Source organism: Pelophylax lessonae, assembly GCF_965119305.1.
Source record: "Pelophylax lessonae genome assembly, chromosome: 2".
Lineage (NCBI taxonomy): Eukaryota > Metazoa > Chordata > Amphibia > Anura > Ranidae > Pelophylax > Pelophylax lessonae.
In genome coordinates, this window is record NC_138769.1 from 683,622,539 (window position 1) to 683,642,521 (window position 19,983).

General features: G+C 47.7%; 1 protein-coding gene across 1 annotated transcript in view; it reads left to right on the forward strand.

The window, feature by feature from the left end:
• Positions 1-19,983, forward strand: part of MRE11 (MRE11 homolog, double strand break repair nuclease) — a gene marked incomplete at its 3' end in the record, with an annotated part of 586,107 nt that overhangs the window by 511,181 nt on the left and 54,943 nt on the right. The window contains exon 18 of the mRNA XM_082248202.1: positions 467-534. Within this exon, the coding sequence (XP_082104328.1) occupies positions 467-534 (68 nt within the window). The remainder of the gene's footprint in view (positions 1-466; positions 535-19,983) is intronic.

The following is a 19,983-nucleotide window of genomic DNA, read 5'->3' on the forward strand; positions in this document are numbered from 1 at the left end:
CTTGCATCAGGGCCCTGAAGGTTCTAGTTACGCCTCTGACCTGTGTAAATCTAAACTGGTAACCTGCAAAGGCTTTTAAAGGGTCAGCTATGGATAATTGAAAGTACCATAGTTTGTCGCTATGGCATGAGCGTGCGCAGTTTTAAAGCGTGACATGTTTGGTATCTATTTACTTGGTGCATCATCATCTTTTTATATTTTACAAAAATAGTGGTATTGTGTTTATGTTTACTAAAAAAGTGTAAAAATTGCATTGAAAAACCGCTGCACAAATACCGTGACATAAAAAATTACAACACCCTCCATTTTATTCTCTTGGACCTTTGATTAAAAAAAAAAATTATATATATATTTTTTTTTTAATCAAAGGTCCCAGAGAAGTTCTAAATTTTTTGTTTTAATCCAAGTCCCGAGTTGAGAAATATCCCATCAATAACTTCCCAAATAATAATATCCCTTTTTCCAGGAAATTGAAGACAATGATTCAGATCTAGAAGAAGTTTCCTTCACCCCAGTTTCTCACAAGGACCAAAGGTAAATGTACTGTATGCAGAAAATGTTAAATTAATGTTGGAAAACAAATGGAAGGATTTGATTGGTTGTCATAAAGAACAGAAAATGTTGCTTTTTTAAAATCTATTATATATCATCATTAAAAGTAAAATCATTTAAAGGCTAAGCTTTATTTTAGGAACATGCAAGATGTTCCTAAGCAGTTAAGCAGGGGACCCTCTTGGTCCCCCCCCACGACAGTGGTCAGGGGATCCTCTCCCCTGCGGCCTCTGTCAGATTTTAAATCCTTTCCCACACAGCCGAGTCATTCGTTGCTACTGTGGCAGACAGACTTGTAGTTTTCAGTGGACTGTGATCGTCATGCTCATAGTCCATTCGTTATTTCTCCAGCTTTCTAACTGAAAGCCCATAAGCTGATACTGGCAGAAAGCTGGAAGTGTGCAGAAGCCTGACATTGTTTCCATAATCCAATCCACTGATTGCCGGTGCAATGTTTTGCAGACGAGAATAAAATGCAAAATTCTTTTCCTGAAAAATCACGTGCATACATTTTTTTTTTTTTAAGTGCAAATATCCTTTATTACAAAAAAAATTACCCTGGGAAGGGGTTGGTGGGGCTGCATTTCTAAATATCGCTTACCACCACAAACCCATTTCAGTGAACACTGAATGCAAATATTGGACATGAAATAGTTCTTCGGGTCAGCAGACACTGTCATTATCTGGTAGAATTTATGGTGAATTAGCTGAGCATGAAACCATGAAGCGGTCTTTATACTGGAAATGGAGCCCTTCAGCTTAAAGTTCTTTAAAGGAGTTCTATGATCACAGCATCTACTTTCATTTTATAACATCAACATTGAAATACCAATACAAACAGTAGTTATATTTGACAGTCCAATATAAACACGTTTAAAAATCTCCTTTCATGTTGTGTGTTCTGCTTATCTGCTGGCCGCCTCTTTCCACAACTTCCTGGATTCCCTGCATTATTTGCAACTTCTCCTCTGCTGTTTACTTTCAATTTCTAAGGATTACCGTAATCACCCTTGGTACCTTGCTGCCTGCAAGCATTGGTTCCTGTCCTGACTCCGCCTCCTGAAATGCAGGCTCTGAAATTTTTGGAACACAGTGCCTACCCACAGGACATAGTAAATACATGTCACAGAATCCAAGGAAATGAATGCGTGAGCAAAGTAAGTTTACAAACTTCAAGATCATTCAGAGTATTAGGAATAGGCTACAAATAATTGAAATACAAAGTGGAAATTAATATATGGTTTTATATTAGATACATTTTTTTTATAAATAATCTCATCAATGTGAATTAGAGAATTAAAGTGCATCTGCGGCCAGCATATGAACAATAAACATATTCTTTTCCATCAAATCCCAGCATTTGGGGGCGGCTGGGAAGCACAGGTGCATTGTGTCCCGCTGCCAGCTCCCGGTCAAAATCTATGACAGGCTGAAATACATGGCAGCTGGACTCTATTCCAAGCAGCACTCATGTTTAGGCAGGTACGCCTGGAACACAGAGTACGTTTCCACATACATCTCAAAGCGCATATCACCCTAGAGGCCTAGACATAAGTACCGCTCTGTATGTCAAGCTGACTCATATTTCAGACTGCCAATTATTTAGACAGGCGGCTGGCAGTGATTAATTGACTTGGTATCTTTAAAACAACCTGTGCTGTTAAACAGAAGAAGTATTGTGGGGCAGTAAGCAGTAAGGGACAACTATGAGACAAAAGAAAGACCCTGGTGTGTAATTATTTATGTTCACAGCCTTAGCATCAAGGTATGCACCTGGTCAATACATGGGTCCGTTTAAAGAGGTTGTAAACCCGATTTTTATTTTTTTTTCACCCTGCAAAAGAAACATAATGAGCTAGTATGCATCGCATACTAGTTCATTATGAAATACTTACCTTAGAACGAGCCCCCGCCGTGCCGCCCGCTTACCTCTATGACGGGCGACATGTTCAGTCGCCCGTCTTCCGGGATCGCGGCATCCGGCCATCTGATTGGCCGGAGCCGCTGTGACGTCACTCCTGCGCACGCGCGCAGGAGCCAACAGTCATGGCACGGGGCTCTGAAGGAACTGCACCAGCGGCCGTTCCTTCAGAGCGCATGCACCAGTGACATCACTGGCTGCATGTAAGGTAAATATCTCCTAAACGGTACATGTTTAGGAGATATTTACAGTACCTATAGGTAAGCCTTATCATAGGCTTACCTATAGGTACAACTTGCAGAGGAGGGTTTACATCCTCTTTAACCGCTTTCCGACCACCCGCCGCCTTTTTACTGCGGTAGGGTGGCTCTTCTGTGCAAACCGACGTAGACCCACGTCGGTCACGCGCGGGAAGCTAGGGGGCGGTGGAAGTCGATGCATGGGTCAGGTGGCCCTGATTGCCCCCTGACACCCGCGATCGTTCCCCGCTGAGAGAGAAGAAATGTCAGCTGTTATAAACACAGCTGACTGTTCTCCCTGGAATGATCATATAGCCCATGTGATCCTTCTATATAGGATCACGTGTCTCTATGGTCATTTCAGAAGCCACCCCCCCGCAGTTAGAATCACTCCCCTAGGCTCACATTTAACCCCTTGATCATCCACAAGATTAACCCCTTCCCTGCCAGTGTCATTATTACAGTAACAGTGCATTTTCTCTTACGTCCTCCGACAGTCGCCGCCCCCTTCCAAGTCCTCACCAATGGGTATTGACCTTTGCTCCGTAGGAGTAGCTAGGCAACAAGAATTGTTAATACAAAAGCTTTTAGCATAGACACACCCCTAGGGGTTGTCCCCTCAGTCAATACATCTCACTGCACCAGCATTCCCAACTCAGTTTGATCTTGCCTAGCTTAGGAGTAGCTGGCTTTCCTGTGCTGGGGCTCAGTCTCAGCCTTCTACCCTTTATTTGATTTTATTTCAAGTATATTTTCTCTTTTCTTTACTAGATGTTATTTTGTCAGCCTTAGTTTAGGGATCTTCAAATGAAGAATCGTCATGCGGAGCTGGGTCTCGGACTGGCCGCCCTGGATCCCAGGGCTGAGAGCCAGATGGATCCCCAGCCTGCCATCGAGCGTTCAGCTTAGGTTTGCCCTGGCACATTGAACGACCCATCCCTGTTCGCTGCAGGGATGCTGCCTGTGAGGTGGCTACCTCACTGGACGCCATGCTGCGGTCTATGGCTGCGGTCCACAAGCGTCCTGGCTGCGGCACTCCCTGTCTGACTTGATAGCGGTTTGCCGCTGGAGACGGCTCCCCACGCCATCTGGTACGGTAAGCACCTTCTGTGTGGGGACCTTCTGTGTGGGTGTCAGTCTGTGGCTGTGTAGTACCCCCCATGTCTGTGTAACTGCGGGCTCCCTGTCAGATCCCTGTGTGGCTGCACTGCCTGTGGGCTGTGAGGGGGGGCCATCCTGCTCTGCTGTGAGTTATGCTCTGGGTGCAGTTTTGTGTGCAGACATGTGTGTGTGCGGCGGTCGCTGCGGCGATCCGCCATTTTTCTATGCCTGAATGCTGTGACCGGCCCTGTCCCTGTGCAGCGCCGTATTTTGGCGCCATTCGCCGCCATTTTGGCGGGCGGTGCTCGTCAGAGCACATGTCGGCGCCATTTTACTGTAGCCTTCCCCCCCAGCTGAGCGGCCATTTTGCCGGAGCCTTCATAGGCTATATCAGTCAGCCAGCATTGCATCACTTCCTCTTTCTCTGGGAACAGCGATCGGTGGCAGCAGTCTGTTGTGCTCTCTCCAGGTTTTTACCTTCTTGTCCTGTCATTCCTTGCTCAGTGTTATCTACCCCTGCGGGGTCGGTGCATACAGTAGTGTGCGGTGGGCTGCGCTCGCTGTGGTATTAAAGGGCCAGTACCTTTATTGCTTTTCTGTACCGGGGCATGGATTCTCAGGATAGCAAGTTTCCCCCCGCCCTGGTGGGGGACCAGGGGGCTGCTGCACCCCCCGAGGGGGCCGATCTGACCGCTGTAGTGGCTTCTTTAGTGTCTCAGGTGCAGATGCTGATGGCTGAACGATCTGCAAAAAGGGCCAGGGTGTCCGTTTCCTCTGATTCAGAGGGCAATGTGGCTGCTGTGGCTGGCGTACCCTTCTCGGGGTCCCGCTCATCTTTGGACCTTCTGGGGTCCGAGGGGGAGGCAGAGGTGGAGGGGGTTGATGTTTCTCCCCCTGGCTAGCCTGAAGAGCTTGCACTCATGAATGAGCTGATTGCTTCCATAAAAGATACCTTGCACCTGGAGGATGAGCCTACTCCTCCTGCTAGGGTGTCCTCTTTTGGAACGCAGAGGACTCGCAAATCAGCGCAGGTTTTTCCCTGTCCTGCTGAATTTCACCATACGGTTAATGAACAGTGGCGCAATTTAAAGAAGCCCTTTACTGTGCCAAATAAGTTTAAACTGCTTTATCCGTTTGCGCCCTCCACCGACGAGCGTTGGTGTGTGGCGCCTCAGGTGGATCACGCGGTGGCCATTTTGAACAAGGCTACTGCGGTGCTTTCTGAGGATACCCCGGTTTTCCGGGACCCTACGGACAGGAGAATGGAGTCTCTTGCCCGTCATGCCTATATGGTGGCTGGTTCTATGCTTAAGCCTATTTTTGCTTCCATTATGGCGGCACAGGCTGTTGCAGATTGGACGAAGATGCTTAGGCGCACCTTGGTGGCTGATTCAGCTTCACCTACCACGTTGGCTATGGTGGACCAGATCCATCAGGGTGTCATGTACTTGTGCGATGCGGACTTGAATTTAGCTCCCTTGGCTGCGCGCCTGTCCAGCGTGGCGATACTGAACCGTCGTCTGATTTGGCTGAAGAATTGGTCGGTCGACCAATCTTCTCGCAAGACACTGGCGGATTTTCTCTACGCGGGATCTCGCCTTTTTGGCGAGGCTTTGGATACTCTGATAAAAGGGGTTACGGGGGGCAAGAGTACTCTCCTGCCCCAGTCCCACAAGCATAAGTCCTTCCGTGGTAAACGGAATTCCTCGTCTAGGCCCTCTCAGGGGTCCTTTCGTGCCTTTCGGTCACAGTCCAAGGGCAAGCCCTTCAAAGGCCAAGGCTCCCAGAAGAAGCCGTGGGCGGGGAAGCAGAAGTCCGGCCAGTCCGGTTCAACTTCCCATACCACTTCCGCCTGAAGGGGCGCCCTCACCCGTTTCTGGGGTGGGGGAACGTCTGCGCGGTTTCCTACAACCTTGGCTGACCCGCGTTCGGGACAGATGGGTTCAGGAAATCGTTTGATCTGGTTACAAGATCGAATTTCTCTCTCGGCCGGCGGGCAGATTTTTTCCCTCAAATCTTCAGCTGTCTCCGGAGCGCTTGCAGGATCTGCACCTGGCGGTGCGGGACCTGCGGGCCCAGGGGGTGGTGGTTCCGGTACCTCATCGGGATAGATTTCGGGGGTTTTACTCCAATCTGTTCACTGTGCCCAGAAAGGAGGGCAAAGTGCGTCCGATTCTGGACCTAAAAGCTCTGAACCGCTTTGTGCGGGTACGCAAGTTCTGCATGGAATCTCTGCGATCAGTGGTGGCTGCCCTGAGTCTGGGGGAATTCATGGCCTCCATCGATCTGAAGGATGCGTACCTACACATCCCCATTTTCGAGGGTCACCAGAGGTACCTTCGATTCGCCATTGCGGAGGATCACTACCAATTCGTGGCGTTACCTTTCGGTCGCGCTTCGGCTCCGCGGGTTTTTACCAAGGTGCTGGCGCCGGTTCTGGCCCTGTTGAGAGCACAGGGCATTGCTGTCTTGGGGTATCTGGACGATATCCTGATACGGTCAAACGCCAGTGCGGACTCTGCAGGAGTTTGGTTGGACCATAAACATTCCGAAGTCAAAGTCTGTGTCCTTCGGTTCGTCTTCCCTACCTGGGAATGATTCTGGACTCTGTCCAAGCGAAGGTTTTTCTACCGGAAGACAAGCTTCGGACTCTTCAGGACGAGGTCAGGTCCCTCAGGGACAACCGACAATCGTCTCTCCGGACGTGCATGTGGTGTCTAGGTTTGATGGTCTCGGCCTTCGAGGCGATCCCCTTTGCCCAGTGTCACGGGCGGAGTCTCCAAGCGGAGATTCTTGCCGAGTGGGACAGGCGGCCGCAATCCCTGGATCTGCGGATTTCGTTGAGCCACAGCACCAGAAGGGATCTTCTGTGGTGGCTCCAGTCCCCGGCGGTGTCGGGGGGCAAGTCTTTTCGTCCATTATCGTGGACGGTGCTCACCACGGATGCCAGTATGTCGGGCTGGGGTGGTGTTCTGGGCGTTCTGTCCGCCCAGGGAACTTGGTCGGGGGAGGAGTCCTCCCTACCGATCAACATTCTGGAGTTGTGGGCGATAAAGCTTTGCCATCTGAGATGGACGGACCGGCTTCGGGGCCATCCAGTTCGGGTTCAGACGGACAATGCCACCGCGGTGGCCTACATCAACCACCAAGGGGGCACCAGGAGTGCCCGAGCGGCTCGGGAAGTAGCCGACATCCTGTCTTGGGCCGAGACGCACGTCCCGGCGATAATGGCAGTTCACATTCCGGGGGTGGAGAACTGGCAGGCGGATTATCTGAGTCGCCAGACCCTGGACCAGGGAGAATGGTCCCTTCACCCGGATGTCTTCCAGATGTTGTGCACGAAGTGGGGTTCCCCAGATGTGGACCTGTTCGCGTCTCATCTGAACAACAAGGTGGAAGCATTCGTGGCGAGGACGCGCGGCCCTCGGGCAGACGCCTCAGACGCGTTAGTGGCGCCCTGGCATCAGTATCGTCTGATGTATGCCTTTCCACCGATTCAACTGCTGTCCAGGCTTCTTCGCAGGTTAGCCTCGGAACCGCACACAGTGATTCTGGTGGCACCGGACTGGCCTCGCCGGTCTTGGTACACTGACCTCGTAAATCTGGCAGTCGACGCTCCGTGGCGTCTACCGCTTCGAGGAGACCTCCTGTCTCAAGGGCCGATATTCCATCCTGCTTTACAGTCGCTGGCTTTAACGGCCTGGCTGTTGAAAGCCAGGTCCTGAAGGATAGGGGTCTCTCCCCTGAGGTCATTCCCACTTTGATCAAGGCTAGAAAAGCCTCTTCGGGGAAAATTTACTACCGTACTTGGAAAGCGTATTTTGCTTGGTGTGAGTCCAGGGGGTATTCCCCTCGCTCATACTCGGTGTCGAGAGTGTTGGCTTTCCTTCAAACGGGAGTGGACCAGCGTTTGGCGTTGGCCACGATTAAGGGTCAGATTTCTGCGCTGGCCGTTCTCTTTCAACGCCCTGTGGCGTCTAATTCATTGGTTAGCACCTTTGTTCAGGGGGTGCGACATTTGGCCCCTCCTAGGAGGGAACCTTTGCCTCCATGGGACTTGAACTTAGTTCTGTCCGTGTTGCAACAGGCTCCCTTTGAAAAGATCAGGGAGATCTCGTTGTCTCTGTTGTCCAAGAAGGTTGCCTTTTTGGTGGCGATCACTTCGGCTCGCAGGGTGTCGGAGATGGCGGCTTTGTCCTGCAACTCTCCCTACCTGGTGATCCACAAGGATAAGGTGGTCCTGCGACCTAACCCATCTTTTCTTCCGAAAAGGATCTCGGTATTTCACCTAAATGAAGACATTGTCTTGCCTTCGCTCTGCGCGAAGCCTAAGCATCCGAAGGAGGTTGCCTTGCATTCCTTGGATGTTGTCCGGGCGATCAGGGTTTACCTGTCGTCCACTAAGTCTTTTCGCAAGTCGGATTCCCTCTTTGTCCTTCCTGAGGGACCTCGGAAGGGCATGGCGGCGTCGGCTGCGACCATCGCCAAATGGATCAGACAGATCATTGAGCAAGCCTATGCCTTGAAGGGGAAGGTTCCCCCCTTCCCTGTGAAGGCGCACTCTACCAGATCTTTGAGTACGTCTTGGGCTTACCGTCATCAGGCTTCTGTGGCCCAGGTGTGTAAGGCGGCGACTTGGTCGTCCGTTCGCACCTTCTCAAAATTCTATAAGGTGGATGTTCAGGCATCGGCTGATGCCTCCTTTGGCCGTAAAGTTCTCAGTGCGGCAGTTTCTTAGGGACCCTTGTTTTTGGTGGCCCTTGGTTATTGGGGTGTTTTACCCCTGGGTTACTTGTTTTCCTGGGTTGTTGCTCCTGTTGAGCACGTTTTCCTGTTGCCCAGTTGGTTCTCTTACTGTGGTAAGGTTCCTTTTTCTGATGTGGGTACTGCGTTGCCTTTCTACGGTTGCGTCTCCCACCCCTCATGTCTACACTGCTTTGGGACGTCCCATTGGTGAGGACTTGGAAGGGGGCGGCGACTGTCGGAGGACGTAAAAGAAAACGGAATTTTTGTAAAATCTTACCGTAAAATTCCTTTCTCTGAGTCCTCCGACAGTTGCCGCCCCCCGCCCCTCTTATGGGGTTTTTGTGTACTCTTACTGCTATGCTACCAAACTGAGTTGGGAATGCTGGTGCAGGGAGGTATTGACTGAGGGGACAGCCCCTAGGGGTGTGTCTATGCTAAAAGCTTTTGTATTAACAATTCTTGTTGCCTAGCTACTCCTACGGAGCAAAGGTCAATACCCATTGGTGAGGACTTGGAAGGGGGCGGCGACTGTCGGAGGACTCAGAGAAAGGAATTTTACGGTAAGATTTTACAAAAATTCAGTTTTTTTTGCACTGATTACTGTAGTAATGTCACTGGTACCCCCAAAAGTGTCAAAAATGTCAGTTAGGGGTCCAATCTGTCTGCCGCAATGTCGCAGTCCCGCTAAAAATCGCAGATCACCGCCATTACTAGTTAAAAAAAAAAAACAATAAAAAATCTTTTCCGTAGTTAGTAGACGCAATAACTTTTGCACAAACCAATCAAAATACGCTTATTACACTTATTTTTTTTTACCAAAAATATGTAGCAGAAAACAAATTGGCCTAAAATGTTAAAAGTTTTGATTTTTAATTTTTTTTTTTTTTTTTTTGAGAATGTTATGTAGCAGAAAGTTAAAAAAAATATATATTTTTTTTTTTCAGAATTGTCGCTCTTTTTTTGTTTATAGCTTAAAAAAATAAAAATCGCACAGGTGATCAAATACCACCAAATGAAAGCTCTCATTTTTTTGCAATACGGCACTTCGTTGCTTTAACTAACAATTGCGCGGTCTTGCAAAATTGTACCCAAATAAACTTGATGTCATTTTTCCCCCCACTAATAGAGCTTTCTTTTGGTGATATTTGATCACCTCCTTTTTTTTTTTTTTTTTTTTTGTTTTTTGCGCTATAAACAAAAAAAAGAACCACAATTTTGAAAAAAAAAAAAAAAATAATATTTTTTACTTTCTGCTATAAAACATATCCAAATAAAAAAAATCTAATTTTTTTATCAATTTAGGCCAATATGTATTTTGCTAAATTTCTTTGGTAAAAAAAAAATCCTAATAAGTGTATATTGATTGGTTTGCGCAAAAGCGTCTTCATACTATGGGATAGATTTATGGACTTTTTTTTCTTCTATTGTTTGTACTAGTAATGGCGGCAATCAGCGATTTTTAGCAGGTCTGCAACATTGCGGCGGACAAATCTGACAAGTGACACTTTTTGGGGACCAGTGACAGCAATACAGTGATCAATGCTAAAAGAAAATGCTCTGTTACTGTCTAAATTACACTGGCAGGGAAGGGGTTAGCACCAGGGGTGATCAAGGGGCTAGGTGTGCTCCTAGGGAGTGCTTTCTTAACTGTAGGGGCAATGGATGCACTATAGAAAATGAGAGATCTGTGTTTCAGCTTAGCCAGTCCAATCACAGCGGGAGCTGAGCTCCGGCGGCGCGCGCTTGCCCCCGACATCGTCTGCACAAAATCAAGTACATGTACGGGATTTTGTGCAGCCAGGCTGCCCTGCCGTAGTACATATGCGGCAGGCGGTCCGGAAGTGGTTAAACACTATAGAAAATGTACTTTAACCACTTCCCGCCCGTCATATGAGCGGCGATGGGTGGTGCGGTGTGTCACTCAGACTCACCGCATCTCCGATCCCGGTAAAGAGCCCAATGACGTAGGCTCTTTACCATGTGATCAGCTGTGTCCAATCACAGCTGGTCACATAGTATATAGGAAGTGCCATTGATCGGCTTTCCTCAGTTTGTGCCTAAAAGGCACGAGAAGAGGAGAGCCAATCGGCGGCTCTCCTTACAGGGGGGGGGTCTATGCTGGTAATCAGAGTATTGATTACCAGTGCAAACCCTTGGGGGGTACCACTAGAGCCACCAGGGATGTCCACCCATGGCCACCAGGGATGCCAATCAAGGCTCAAGGACCCTTTCAGGGCCCTCCTCATCAGAGCTGCCCATGATTGCCATCTATCAGTGCCACCCACCAGTGCCCATCATTGCCAACTATAAGTGCCGCCCATCAGTGCCACCTATCAGCGCCGCCTATTAGTGCCCATCAGTGCCCACCAATGCTGCATATCGGTGCTACCTATCAGTGCATATTAGTGTCACCCCATCAGTGCCTCCTCATCAGTGTCAGTCAGTGCGGCCTCATCAGTGCAGGAAAAAACGTATCTATTTACAAAATGTTATAACATAAACAAAAAACTTTTTATTTTTCAAACTTTTTATTTGTATAGATAAAAAGAAAAAACCTTGTAGTGATCAAATACCACCAAAAGAAAGCTCTATTTGTGGAGGAAAAGTTACGTAAATTTGGTTTAGGTACAGTGTTGCATGACCGCGCAATTGTCATTCAAAATGCAACAACGCTAAAAACTGAAAATTCGCCTGGGCAGGAACGGGGTGAAAGTACCCTGTATTGAAGTGGTTAAATGCATTGCACAAAAAATTACAGTAACATGTTTGTAAAGTCCCCTCCAATGTAAATTCACATCGATCAAGATGTCTGGTGATGTACATCTCTTATCAGTCACCATAAGCCAATGCCTAGTGATGCCTAAATGTTGCACTCCCTTTGCTAAATGACAGATCCCTGCCACTGCAGTAATGTAAACACAGCCCCAGAAATCCTGGGGGACATCATTGGCCAAATATTGTCATGACTATATTAGTTACATAGTTACATAGTTAGTGAGGCTGAAAAAAGACACAAGTCCATCCAGTTCAACCTAAGATGTGTGTGTGTGTTTGCTTTTAACCGTACATTGTATACCCCTGTATGTTGTGGTCTTTAAGGTGTCCATCCAATAGTTTTTTGAAACTATCAAGGCTCCCCGCTGATACGACTTAGGTCAATTATATCACCCAGGATCCCCAGACAAATGTCCACATTAGTTCAAAAGGTCCCAAAAAGACTGGGTTGGTTTGAACCCACATTCGAACCAAACCCAAATCTCATCTCTACAAAATGCATTTAAACTTAGGTGACTTTCTCTGTCATAAGCTAAACTTCACTTTTTGTCAGCAAAGGGATAAGTACAGGTCAAACTTTGCACTGGGGCCCATTGATTTGCATCTACACTATCTTATAGCTTTGGTTTACTTATTTTACATTTATTTCAGTGTGGAAATTCTGACACATTATTGTATTGTATTTAAAATATCATGGCATAAACCAGATTCCCCATACCTATGTAAAACCATAATAACGTTTAAGTGCAAACCATCTTAAACTCCCCAAATATTGTTGCATTTAACATGAACTGTATCCCATATACAGTATTTTACACAGTTCAGTTCATACTTTTCTGTCACTAGTGAATTATATGAATCTATTAGCTGTTAGAAGAGGTGACGGTATCGGAAGAAGTTATTGCTGCAATTTTGCAGGAAAGATTGCACGGCTGTTTCCCGGTATCCGCTGCATAGATTGCTACCAATAATTAAGGCAGAAACTGCATAGCAGAGCTGTTTGTGGACAGGATGACGGAAACCTCTGCTCCAGCCTGTCAGCACTTTGCTCCATTACTTTATCACAATAGTTTAACATAATCTATTCCAGGGAATTTGATATCAGTTTTTAAAAACACTGTAGGTTAATTGACCACATCAGCTGTGCTCTGCTCAGTGTGCAAAATAAACTGACGCCCATTACCCTGATTTAAAGGGGGGCTTTTAAAATATAAAACTGGCGCTACACGCTTTTGTAGCAAAAGCATTCATCAGAACAACCTTTATTGCCAACACATTTTGTTCAAAAGCTCTTAAAATGTCATCCAGACCTGCTATTTGAATAGAATCCCAGATGTGTTAAAAAGGTTTCATTACAATGTACTATATGATTTTTACAAAAACCACATTCACATTTAGAATTTTGTTCAAGAAATATTTTACAGTGCTGCTTGGAACTTGAAGAAGGGGACAAACCCCCCTAAAGCTTGTCCTGAAAAATTGTACAGTGCGTATGAATAAGAATTCCCCCCCCCCCCCTTTAAAATAATCACATGTTGCTTTGCAGCCTGAATTGAAGACGCACAGTTTTTGTTGTATCCAGCTGTATTTACTTGCAACTTAAAACACACAAGCGAAAGATATAACACCAACATATGAGAAAAAAAATAAAAATTCAAAAACAGAACCACTGAGTTGGAAAAAGGATCACCCCCCTCCTAAAAGTGACTTGTAAACTCAATCATGTGCAGGTAATCACCTTCTCAATGGCACACAAAGCCATTTGACTTTCAATTGTGATCAGCTGTGGTCATTTTAATTAGTTCGACATGAAAAGAGCTTTCCTGGAGCACTTCAGTCCCTGGTAGTGCAGCTGAAGCAAACGATCAACTGTGGGTGGCAAGGCACTGACAAAAGATCTCCAGGATAAAGTTGTGGACAGGCACAAATGAGGAGATGGATACAAAAAAATGCAAAGGCTTTATCAATGCGTAAAAACACAGTGAAGTCTATTATTAAAAAGTGGAAGGTATTTGGTACAACACAGATGCTCCCAGGATCAGGATGTCGCTCCAAACTGGGTGGAGGAAAACTGGTCAGAGAGGCTACCAAGAGGCCTACAGCAACTCTGAAGCAGTTACAGGAATTTCTGACAAAGAGTGGTCATTGTGTGCATGTTAAAAAAAGGAAAGAGAAGTTTGTATAAGGCGCTACCTGTTGATCACAATTTAAATAATTTCCCCCATAAAACATCAAACCATATAATAAATAAATAAACAATCTGTCGGTGATGAATAAAGTGCTTGTGCCAAAAAGAACTAATTGGCGGGCTGAGGAGCACCTAAATAAAGAATAAAGTGCTCAGTGCAAAACAGTATAATAAATGCTCAATAAATAAACAAAAGTGTACACTGTGTCATAAATTTTATTTACTAGTCGCAGTGTTAAGTGCCAGTGGAAACCGTATTAATGAACATATGTTATGAGTGAGTGGTTAAGTGATAGTGTATAATGTAATGTAAAATGTTTTATGGGGGAAACAATTTAAATTGTGATCAACAGGCGCCTTATACAAACTTCTCTTTCCTTTTTTTAACATTTGTACCCCTGTTCACAGGTGAAGGTTTGTGGCAGCTTACACCTGAATATATATATAATTTTGCCTACCCACTCCATAGCGCTGGTCAGTTTCTGTTTTTATTATTGTGTGCATGTGACAACAATTTTACAAACTTTAGAAAAAAGCCACTCCTCAAGAAAGGCCACAAGCAGTCACGACTGAGCTTTGCCAAAACGCACCATGAAGATTCTGAGGATACATGGAAAAGGTGTTCTAGACAGATGAGTCTAAAATTAAATTTTTTGGCCTCAACATCAAATGATATATCTGGCGGAAATCCAATACAGCTCACCATTCAAATAACACCATTCCTACAGTAAAGCAGGAGGCGGTAATATCTGGTTATGGGGTGTTTCTCTGCAGCAGGGACTGGAGCACTTGTCAGGATAGAAGGAAAAATGTATGGGGGCAAAATACCATCAAATTCTTGAGAAAAGTTTGCTGCCCTCTGCCAGAAAGTTGTCAATGGGAAGAAGGTTTACCTTCCAACATGACAATGACCCAAAGCACACAGCAAAAATGAGAAAATGATGAATGTACTTGCATGGCCTAGTCAGAGCCGAGACTTAAACCCCATTGAAAATCTATGGAATAACTTGAAGGCTGCAGTCCACAAACGGTCACCATCAAATTTAACTGAACTTGAGCAGTTCTGCAAAGAAGAATGGGCAAATATTGCAAAGTCTGGACGTGCAAAGGTAGTGAAGACATATCGCAACCGACTAAAGGCTGTAATTAAAGCAAAAGGTGTTACAGGGGGGGTGATCCTTTTTCCAACTCATTGATTCTGTTTTTGAATTTTTTTCTGACATGTTGGTGTTATATCTCTCGCTTGGATGGAGTAAATACAGCTGGATACAACAAAAACTGTCTGTTTTCATTTCAGGCTGCAACGCTACAACATTTTTTTATTTTAAAGGGGGTGACTCTTTTCTATACCCCACTGTATATGATTTTTACAAAAAACACATTCACAGTTAGAAGTTTAAGAAAAAAATTCCATGCTGCTCCTTTGAAGTTTCTCACTACTACAATCAAACAAGAATGTCAGTTTGACCACACTATTAGCAATTTGATTGAACAATCAAACTAAATTTTACTGGTGTATAGGAATTCCAAGTTTGGATCTTTTACATAGTTTCATTGGTCCAACTTGGACCAATGTGTGCATGTGCTATACCTGTAGGATCCTTCTAGAAGCTGGAAATTACTGTAGTAGACACCTCTAGTACAGTGATCATGGCTAGTTTCCAGGTCCTATGCTGAGTGACTGTCCTGTTGCGTTGTGAACAGGCATGGGCACCACCCATAGATTGCTATGCATTTTCTTGAGGTGATTGTAGACATATTAGTGGACTTGCGACAGAAACAATTGAGTACTGTCCATGATATTTTTTTATTTGAATTAACATACAATGTTTAGGACACGCTTTTGGGGTATGTCCTCTTCTTCAAGGTCCAAGCAGCACCAGGCTCTGTCCTGGGACCAATTCTGTTTACCTTGTTCATAAATGGTATACAGGTTGAAATAAATAGTTCAATCTCAGTGCTTACTGATGATACAAACCTAAGCAGGGAAATAAAGTAGCAAAAGGATATAACAACTTTACAAGAAGACCTTGTTGTAATAGAGGGGTGGGCAGCTATTAAAAATGTAAAGCATTGTACTTGGGAGATAAAATCTGCATGCAAGTTACTTAAAAAATGTTCCCTCTCCCCTTCTGCCTACCCTGTGTAAAAAAAAAAAAAAAAAGCCTTTTTTTAGCCTGCCCTGTCCGCTCACTTGATTCTGCAAATCTCTCTGGCATTGACATTGGACATTGGAGCCCTGTGGGTGGCGATTCCGGTGGTGGGAGTCCCTCCTCTTCTCCTGGTGCCGACTCCTGGATCTTTTTACTTCCTGATCGCCGCACGTGCAGTGCAGATTATCCTGGTGGCTGCAGGTGCCCGTTTCTGCCGGGTGGTGAGTCTGGTGGGGTTTTCTCCCTCTCTGCTTAGGATTGCTTGGTGCTTTGTGCCTGGCGACCGGGTGGTGCTGCCAGCCCAGTGGGGGTTGTATCTTGCAGTGTTTTACACCTTTTTTGTGAAGTCCACCTGGTGACTCATGGAGTTTTTGGAGCACATCTCCCCACCTGATACTCTCTCTGAGGCTACAGGGCTCTCAGGGTCCAAACCATCCATCGATGCACTGATAGCGGTCCTGAAGTCCTTTGTGTCCCAGATGGAGGTGGCTTTCGGGCAATGGGCTAGCGAAAAGTGCCACCCACCTTCCCCTGCCTCCTCCGTCTCATCAGATCCTGAATCTGATTTGGCTGCCGCGGACATGGGTCACCCTGCTGGGTCTGCAACCACGCGCCCGGAATCCTCTGATAGTGAGAATGATTCCTCCACATCTGCAACCGCGCACGAAAAAGGCGCTGGTGGACGCACTGATTGTATCTGTGTGTGAGACCTTAAAGATGGAGGACGCAGTTCCAGCTGCGACGGAGGCGCAGGTTCCCTTTGGCACTCACAAGCCATCCAGAGCGGCGAAGGTGTTTCCTTTCCCCGCCTATTTTGACAAAATTGTCGCTAAAGAGTGGGGACGACCAAAGCGTACCCTTGGGGCCCCTAAGCAATTTCCTAGGCCTTACCTCTATAAGGAGTCCCTTATTAAGAAGTGGACTGTTCCACTGGTGGTGGACTGTCTGTTTTCCAGATGGAAAAAGGCAACCATGATTCCAGTTGAAGAGTCCCCGGCTTTTAAGGATCCGACTGCCAGGAAGGCGGAGGCTCTGGCCTGCAATATGTATACTCTGGCTGGTTCAGCACTGAGGCCGGTATTCACCATTGCCCTTGTGTCACAAACTCTGACCGAGTGGGCTAAGCTTTTATGCCGTAACCTGGAGGGAGACCAGCTCCCCTCCACCTTTGCTGAGCTGGCGGACCAGCTGGTCCGGGAGCTGCAGTTTTTCTGTGATGCCTCTTTGGATGCGGCTCCCCTAGTGGCTCGGCTCTCCATTTCGGCAGTTGTCCCTGGGCGGGTCTTTTGGCTCAAATGCTGGTCTGCTGACCAGACCTCTAAAAAGACCTTGACTAACATACCGTTTCAAGGAGATCACCTGTTTGCAGCTACCCTTGATGACATCATTAATGGTCTCACGGGGGGGCGTGGCCTGACCGCGATGGTGTGAGGACGCATCTCGTGTGAGCTCCTGCTTCCCTGAGCCCAGCACTTGACCTGCAGCGGCCGACTCTCGCTCACTTACCTGCAAGTGATGCCACCGAAGAGGTGACCATCCTCCCAGCCTCCTGGAGGGCTTTCTGCTCGCTCCACGTACCTCCGCGACCTCTTTTCAACGACTCCTCGGAACCGCCGCGAGGCGGCCAAGATGGCGGCGCCCCGCTCTTCTCCGATCTCCACGCTGCTCCCAGGATTGCCTTCCTCCTCAGGATTGCCGCTGACCCAGGTACAGGGGTGCAGCCCCAACCCCTTTTTGCCATATGCTGCGGTGTCGCCCCATTCCACTGACTCTGGGGACACTGAGGACGACTGGGACTGGAAGGCCCACATTAAGGCCTTGCCAACTAGGACAGAGATTGTTCATCTGATTACCACTACAGTGGAGCAATTGGTCACTCAGGCTTTGGAAGGGCTGCGGGCGGACACTGAAGCCTTAGGGCACAGGGTGGACTCTCTGGAAAGCGGCCAAGATGATGTTCTGCATTCCCTATCCTCCCTCCAAAAGACTGCCTTTACACATGACACTGTCCTTAATACGCTTATGGACCAGCTTGATGATTATGAGAACAGGGACAGGCGCCAGAACATCCGTATTAGGGGCCTCCCTGAAGCCACCAGAGCTCCTGACCTGATCCCCTCTGTCCAGGGTATCTTTCGCCAGATTTTGGGAAACAGAGCCCCAGACGTCATTGATATTGACAGAGTGCACAGGGCCTTGCTCCCCCAGCCGCAGGATGGGGAGCCGCCCCAGGATGTTATTTGTAAGCTCCATAAATATGCTTTGAAGGAAGACATTATGAAAGCTGCTAGGCCTATGGCTGTGATTGACTTTGATGGCGCCCAACTTTCTCTATTTCCTGACCTGTCTCGTCGGACACTCATGCAACGGCGCTCCCTGCGCCCCCTGTTGGAAACCCTGCGCTCCCATCAAGTGGTGTATCGCTGGGGCTTTCCCTTCCGCCTTACTGCTTCTCAGAATGGCAAATCGGCTGTTCTCCGCACCAAAGATGACCTTCAACGCTTTTGTGCTGCCCTGGATGTCCCCTTGACGGATTTCCCTGACTGGAGGCTGCAGAGCGATATCCCATTGCCGCAACGTCCTGAACGATGGCAACAGGTCACCCTGCAAAGAGGGAAGCGTCGCAGAGGCTCGCGGCGAGGTTCTGCCCGGGCCTCCCAGCAAGATTAACCCTTATCTGCCTCCGTTGGGGTCTTGCCGGATGGCGGGCCCTGCTACCTTTTTCTGCTAAGGGGGGCTCGGACATGTCCCTATGCCATTACGGTGGTGTTGCACAGTTTTATTGAATGTTTTTTGACTCATGTTTTGTTGGTTTACATGCGGGGGGTTTCCCCTTGCGGCCTGCGGCAGGCCCAAGGTTCTTTGTGGCCGTGGGTCACCTCCAGCCCAGCTGCAGGTCATGAATACACAGTTATTACTGTTATAGGCTCGGAGATGCATTGTTCATCTCACTGGTGGTTCAGTCACTACCCCACAGTAGGTGGCCCCATGGGTCTGGGTGATTCCGTGTCCTCAAGGGTTTTTTTGGTCAGTTGCAGTAGCCTTTTTTCTGTGGCTACGGGGGCGCATCCTCTTGGGATGTTTCCCCATAGTGGGGGCTTTTCTTTTCTCTGTTTTCCGCTTCTTTTCTCACGTTCATTCTTTCTTGTCCTTCTCTGTTTCGCCTCTCTTCTCCTCTTCCTCCTCCCCTTTCCTTCCCCTCTCCTCCTTGGTGGTTTGGCCGGGGGGGTCTGGGTCCCACGGTGGGTGTGCGGAGCAATGTGTCTTGGAGATCCTTTCATTTGCCTTGTTACCCGGGACCATGTTTTCGGGTTATCCGGTGCCTGTGTGTTCTCTTAGCTTTCCTACTGATATATTATGGCTGATGTGCAACGTGTGACCTCGTACAATGTGCGGGGGCTTTGTTCTCCCAATAAGAGGGACGGATGTGGCAGGAACTGCGTCACTTGCGTCCTGATGTGCTTTATCTGCAGGAGACGCACTTCACTGCCTCCTCCACCCCCCGCTTACCTACCCAGATGTTTTCCCAATGGTATCATAGCGTGTCTCCAATTGCCAAAGCCAGAGGGGTTGCCATAGCTATCCACAAATGGTGTCCCTTTGTGATTACTGATTCCCTTACGGACCCGAGGGTACGGTCCATGGACACGCATATACTCTTGCTAATGTTTATGCCCCAAACTCCAGGACAGTCTCCTTTTTGTCCTCCACTCTCACTAAACTGAAGGGCTTCCGGGAGGGTATAGTTGTTCTTGGGGGGGGGGGGGGATTTTAATGTGGTTCTTGACCCCACCCTGGACTCCTCCTCAGGCTGCTCTCCCCTCTCTTTTCGGGTTCAGAAGCACCTCCGGCAGTTGTTCAGGGCCCTGCATTTGGTGGACTGCTAGAGGATCCTCAATCCAGGGGTCTGGGACTACAGTTATTACTCCAAGGTTCACAACGTGTATTCCAGGTTGGATTTGCTCATGGTGGATCAGTTCCATTTGGACTCTGTCCGTGCCGCTTCGACTGGGTCTATCACCCTCTCTGATCACTCCCCGGTCTCCTTGTCATTCGCGCCCCCCGGTGCTCACCGTGTGACCCGGACGTGGCGCCTTAATGAAAACCTCCTGGATGATCCCTCTATTTTGGGACAGGTCACTGAGGCGGTGCGCTCTTACTTCGAGCTTAACTCCTCGTCGGAGGTCTCACCGTCCGCCGTTTGGGAGGGCCATAAGGCTGCGATCAGGGGGGTTCTTATTTCACATGGCTCTCGGCTGAAGCGGCAGCGACAACAGGAGATCTCTGATTTGCTGGACCGGATCCACG